Source organism: Paramormyrops kingsleyae, chromosome 6, assembly GCF_048594095.1.
Source record: "Paramormyrops kingsleyae isolate MSU_618 chromosome 6, PKINGS_0.4, whole genome shotgun sequence".
NCBI lineage: Eukaryota > Metazoa > Chordata > Actinopteri > Osteoglossiformes > Mormyridae > Paramormyrops > Paramormyrops kingsleyae.
In genome coordinates, this window is record NC_132802.1 from 41459381 (window position 1) to 41466137 (window position 6757).

Consider the following 6757-nt stretch of genomic DNA (forward strand, 5'->3'; position numbering starts at 1 on the left):
TAATAACCGTGGGAAAATTATTTTTCTATTTTCTTGCTGCCATCTCCTGGCCGAATGCAAGTATTGCAATTACCAGAAATGATCATTTTTAATGTTTTTAAATGGTAGTACTCAATTTTGGCCACCAGACGGCAGCATAAAATGTGTGTGTGCAGTAACAGGGCACTGTGTCTGTGTGTGTGAGCTCTAGCCGGGGGCTGTGTGTGTGTGTGTGTGTGTGTGTGTGTGTGCTGTAACAGGGAACTGTGTGAATGTGTGTGAGCTCTGACCGGGGGCTCTGTGTGTGTGTGTGTGTGTGTGTGTGCTGTAACAGGGCACTGTGTGTGTGTGCGTGCCGTAAGTAGGCGCTGTGTGTGTGTGTGTGTGTGCTGTAACAGGGAACTGTGTGAATGTGTGTGAGCTCTGACCGGGGGCTCTGTGTGTGTGTGTGTGTGTGTGTGTGTGTGTGTGTGCTCTAAGTAGGCGTTGTGTGTGTGTGCGCTGTAACTGGGCACTGTGTGTGTGTGTGGGTTTGCATAGATCACATTTGATAAAATTGTCCCCAAAGTGCAGTAAAACACACACATACACACACACACAATAAATGTACCTTGTGTATTATCGTAATAACCGTGGGAAAATTATTTTTCTATTTTCTTGCTGCCATCTCCTGGCCGAATGCAAGTATTGCAATTACCAGAAATGATCATTTTTAATGTTTTTAAATGGTAGTACTCAATTTTGGCCACCAGACGGCAGCATAAAATGTGTGTGTGCAGTAACAGGGCACTGTGACTGTGTGTGTGAGCTCTAGCCGGGGGCTGTGTGTGCTGTAACAGGGAACTGTGTGAATGTGTGTCAGCTCTGACCGGGGGCTCTGTGTGTGTGTGTGCTGTAACAGGGAACTGTGTGAATGTGTGTCAGCTCTGACCGGGGGCTCTGTGTGTGTGTGTGCTGTAACAGGGAACTGTGTGAATGTGTGTGAGCTCTGACCGGGGGCTCTGTGTGTATGTGTGTGTGTGTGTGTGTGTGTGTGCTCTAAGTAGGCGTTGTGTGTGTGTGCGCTGTAACTGGGCACTGTGTGTGTGTGTGGGTTTGCATAGATCACATTTGATAAAATTGTCCCCAAAGTGCAGTAAAACACACACATACACACACACACAATAAATGTACCTTGTGAATTATCGTAATAACCGTGGGAAAATTATTTTTCTATTTTCTTGCTGCCATCTCCTGGCCGAATGCAAGTATTGCAATTACCAGAAATGATCATTTTTAATGTTTTTAAATGGTAGTACTCAATTTTGGCCACCAGACGGCAGCATAAAATGTGTGTGTGCAGTAACAGGGCACTGTGTCTGTGTGTGTGAGCTCTAGCCGGGGGCTGTGTGTGTGTGTGTGTGTGTGTGTGTGTGCTGTAACAGGGAACTGTGTGAATGTGTGTGAGCTCTGACCGGGGGCTCTGTGTGTGTGTGTGTGTGTGTGTGTGCTGTAACTGGGCACTGTGTGTGTGTGCGTGCCGTAAGTAGGCGCTGTGTGTGTGTGTGTGTGTGTGTGCGTGCCGTAAGTAGGCGCTGTGTGTGTGTGTGTGTGTGTGTGCCGTAAGTAGGCGCTGTGTGTGTGTGTGTGTGTGTGTGCGTGCCGTAAGTAGGCGCTGTGTGTGTGTGTGTGTGTGCGTGCCGTAAGTAGGCGCTGTGTGTGTGTGTGTGTGTGTGTGCACTGTAACAGTGCCCTGAGTGTGTGTGAGCTCTAACCGGGGACTCTGTGTCTGTGCTGTAACTGGGCACTGTGTGTGTGTGTGGGTTTGCATAGGTCGCATTTGATAAAATTGTCCCCAAAGTGCAGTAAAACACACACATACACAGACATACACAATAAATTTACCTTGTGAATTATAATAACCGTGGGGAAATTATTGTTCTATTTTCTTGCTGCCATCTCCTGGCCGAATGTAAGTATTGCAATTACCAGGCATTACTTAAAGCTTCTGCAACCTGAGAAATGCTTCCACAGGTGGCTGGGGCTTGAGTGTGGACCAATACGGGGGTGAGGTTCAGCTAGGGTAGCATAATGCAGGTAGGTAACTATCACAGAAGTGTAACAGGACCGTTGCAAAACCATAACACACCGGTTAGAGGTCAGTCTTCCTCCTCTGTTGTGGCAGTCATTGTATTTGTATTTCTGTGAGGCATTTCTATGGATCAGCTGAGAAACAATAGACTTTGAGGTGTATCACAGGGACTGACTAATAGCAGTGCCCCAAAGCCCTAGGTTGTTTTTACGGTTGACAAGATTGAAAACGTTCCTGTTCTCTATCCATGAATGTAATGACTTCCTGCATGGTGACACAGGAGAAGAAGACTGAAAGGGAAGCTAGGAGAAGGAGGGTGTGTGCGGTGTCGCTCTGTTAAGATCTACGAGGTCTTTGCTCCAGGAGGCCTGGACATTGCAGGCAGGCAGCTATTTACCTTTAATCAGCTGTGCCAATTATGCAGAATCAATGACTTATTGTGGTGTCCTTTGTTCCCCTTGATATGGCCTTCAGGATGCTGCAGGCAAGGTTCTGGACCACTGGACTATCATGTCCCGGGAGGAGGAGATCTGTCCATCTAGGAGAAAGAAGGCCAGGCCATCGCAGTGCCCTCATCAAAGACTGACTCTGACATCAGGACTTTCATCGAGAGCAACAACTGCTCTCGTAGCCCCAGCCTGCTGACGCACCTCGAGAACAGCAGTCTCTCCACTATACACCACTTTCAGAACATCCCCAACAGCCTGGCCTTCCTGCTTCCTTTCCAGTACATCAACCCAGTGTCTGCCCCCATGCTGGGTCTGCCCCAAAATGGGCTCATGCTGGAGCAGCCAGGTCACAGGCCACGGGAGTCCAGTCTGCCAAACCTGAGTGACCCCAACGAGAGCAGTGAGTCGGAGGTGTCTCTCTCACCGTTCCGCTATGGGCAAAGCCCAGGCCTGGGGGGCACCGGTGTCACCGTGGCGATCGAGCCTAAGCCTGAGCCTGCTAGCGTAACAACCATCTCCCCGACCCCCACCTCCCAGCAGCCTCAACAGCAGCAAGCACCAATGCAGCAGCAGCAGCTGGCTGGACTGAGTGAGCAACATGCATTTGTTAAGAGTGAGCAAGCCAAGAGCATCGTTACCTCGTCCTTCTCCTCCAAGATGCATCGCATGCGGCGCATGGGTTCTATCTCACGCAAGGGCCGAGTGTGCTGCAACGCATGCGGCAAGACCTTCTATGACAAGGGCACCCAGAGGATCCACTACAATGCTGTGCACCTGAAGATCAAGCACCGCTGCACTATCGAGGGCTGCAACATGGTGTTCAGCTCCCTGCGCAGCCTCAACCGGCACAGCGCCAACCCTAACCCCCGACTACACATGCCCATGCTGAGGAACAACCGTGACAAGGACCTCATCCGCTCCAGCGTTGGCTCTGGCACATCTGTCATCTCCAGCACCAAAAGCAGTTTGACTCTGACCAGCCTGGGACGGCCACCTCTTGGCTTCACTACCCCACCGCTCGAGCCCATGCTGCAGTCTCCCCTGCAAAGTTCTCTGATCTTCCCATCCTTGAAATCAGTCCAGCCAGTACAACCGATACCCCCATTCTATTGTGCGCTGTTGTCCCCTGGGGATCTTGTCAGTTCATCGGTCTCCCTGCCCACCAGCTCCATACTCCCTCCGGCCTCTAACAACATGTCTCTCATGGAGCAGCAGGCCTCGGCCTCTGGCTCCCGCAATCCTCTAGTGGCCGAGGCAGGGCTTGTCAGCCACAAGCTGCCTGGTACTGGCATCCAGGAACATTTTGTTGACCCCACACCCAAGAAGAAGCCCCGCAAATCCAGCATGCCAGTGAAAATTGAGAAGGAGGTCATCAGCGTGGCTGATGTGTTCGACGACAAAGAGGAGGAGGAGGAGGATGAGGAAGGGGTCAGGGTCCTGAATGGAATGACTAGCACCCAGGGATGCCACCATCCACATTCCCACCTTTACAACAACAGCAACCACAGTGGGGGCAGCAGCCAAGCATCTCCCAGCCGGGATGAGGTGAGCCCTGGGCTGGCACTGAGGAGCATTCTCCAGCTGGAGCAGGATGAAGCTCGGACTACCAGCAAGAGGTGGAGGGGGCCAGCGAAGGGGAGGGTGGCTCAAACAGGGCAGACTGGGTGAGGGGTGGTGCCAGGGAGGGGTTCCCAGAGCTGCCGGGCCAGGGGGTCGACCCGAGTGCTGTCCTGTGCATGCTGTGCCACAAACCATACAGCTGCAAGGGCACTCGCTTCAAGACGGTACATCTGCACCAGATGCAGCGCCGCAAGGTTCCGGGCTGCAGCCTCACATTCTCCTCGACGCGGAGCTGCAACCAGCAGAGCAGAACCCCAGCCTGCGCCGGCATGTGGCCAAATGACTGCCCCCCACCCCCAGGCCTCCTACTTTCACACTGTACTTGTGGAAGTCTCTAGACGCGCTTGGATGGGTAGCTCTGCTGCTGCTGCATCCCTGTGGCCCCAACACGTCCTGTCACTTCCATGGAAACCCTCGTCCATCTCCAAAGAAACTGTTCGGACACTTCTTTTGTGACTGTTGCTCGCAGAAATGGTAGTAATAAGAAGAGAGCCTTCTCGGTGTATTATTAGTGTAATAATAGCTTTTAAATGACCCATTAAGAGAGCATGACAGCCTCATCTGTAAATAACATCCCAGAGGGTTCTTTATGTAAAAAATGTACTGAGGGTGTCAGTGCCCATGCTTGTTTCATTTCATGGCACCTCCAGCTCTCAGACTGAAGGAAAATGTAGCCTCTAGCTCATTTGATTTCTTTATTTTCACTTTGATGCACACTTCAGACTTAAAAAAAAAGCTCAAATTCTTTTATAAATGTACCAATGCAGAGAAGGCCTGCATGCTTTTGGCTTCTGAACATAGGATTTGTTCTTTGTGTTGCCACATTTGTATGTTGACCCAGTCTTGCACTTTTCAAGTCTACAAGGGCAGACTGGGTGAGGGTGTAATATTATGTGTGTCTTGAGGTCACATGCCTCTAAGGTGTTTTAAGAAAATGCTGATGACATGATTTTCTGCTTTCCATTTGAAACTACCATTGAGTCTTAGCGCAATAGCAGATAAGCAGAGTAATATTAATCTCTGCTTTTAGCTCTCATAAGAGCAGCCCAAGTGCTGTTCAAGGTATTGTTCAGAGAAAGATCTCTGAGGTGTTCCCAGGGAGTGATCTCTGAGGTATCATCCAGAGTGTGATATCCAAGCTTACTGTAGTTGTTACTTCATTAATGTTCCTTCCAGAAGTTGACAAGATTTCTGTATCTCTATATTATTTACATTTTAATGCTTCATTTAAGGTGATCCAGGTGCTTTCTGAAGACTGCATAAATCAAGCATGTATTTGAACTTAACTGTGACGAAAAACAAATGAAGTGTTTTCATATTTCAGGCTGGGGACACAAGCGTAAGACACGAGTTTTAAGTTTGCTCTCCAGAAAATCTGGCCACAAGTCACTTTGGGTCCTCACTTAGTGTTCTGATGTGCTGTACCGTCACTAGTGGTGCATAAGTATAGGTAGCCACTGGAGACAAACTTCACCAGATCATTCAGCATTTGGATATACACTCACCTAAAGGATTATTAGGAACACCTGTTCAATTTCTCATTAATGCAATTATCTAATCAACCAATCACATGGCAGTTGCTTCAATGCATTTAGGGGTGTGGTCCTGGTCAAGACAATCTCCTGCGGTCTGTTTCACAAAGCAGGATTACTTGCTTAGCCGGATAACTTGCCAGATTTAAGGTAGTCTGAGCTAAATAGACCTTATTTTCATCAACTTACATTTAGCCCAGGCTACCTTACCTTAGTATTTCACAATCTGCTCAGTTACTGGGATTTTCACGCACAACCATTTCTAGGGTTTACAAAGAATGGTGTGCAAAGGGAAAAACATCCAGTATGCGGCAGTCCTGTGGGCGAAAATGCCTTGTTGATGCTAGAGGTCAGAGGAGAATGGGCCGACTGATTCAAGCTGATAGAAGAGCAACTTTGGCTGAAATAACCACTCGTTACAACCGAGGTATGCAGCAAAGCATTTGTGAAGCCACAACACGCACAACCTTGAGGCGGATGGGCTACAACAGCAGAAGACCCCACCGGGTACCACTCATCTCCACTACAAATAGGAAAAAGAGGCTACAATTTGCACGAGCTCACCAAAATTGGACAGTTGAAGACTGGAAAAATGTTGCCTGGTCTGATGAGTCTCAATTTCTGTTGAGACATTCAAATGGTAGAGTCAGAATTTGGCGTAAACAGAATGAGAATCCATCATGCCTTGTTACCACTGTGCAGGCTGGTGGTGGTGGTGTAATGGTGTGGGGGATGTTTTCTTGGCACACTTTAGGCCCCTTAGTGCCAATTGGGCATCGTTTAAATGCCACGGCCTACCTGAGCATTGTTTCTGACCATGTCCATCCCTTTATGACCACCATGTACCCATCCTCTGATGGCTACTTCCAGCAGGATAACGCACCATGTCACAAAGCTCGAATCATTTCAAATTGGTTTCTTGAACATGACAATGAGTTCACTGTACTAAAATGGCCCCCACAGTCACCAGATCTCAACCCAATAGAGCATCTTTGGGATGTGGTGCACAGCAAATTCAAAAGTGTTGAAATCATGGTGTTAGAGCTTTTAGAGTTACAGTGTTCAGGTTTCAGAGTTAAATGTGGCTGCACTAACGTCACATAGTG

At 48.9% G+C, this 6757-nt stretch overlaps 1 protein-coding gene across 1 annotated transcript; it reads left to right on the forward strand.

Annotated features, from left to right (window-relative positions):
* Window positions 1–2049: 2049 nt before the first annotated feature.
* LOC140591845 (zinc finger protein basonuclin-2-like) lies at window positions 2050–4457 on the forward strand. Its single transcript, XM_072713275.1, is given in 4 exon segments — window positions 2050–2055; window positions 2525–2579; window positions 2582–4163; window positions 4259–4457. Coding segments are annotated over 4 exon segments (1842 nt in total).
* Window positions 4458–6757: the final 2300 nt, after the last annotated feature.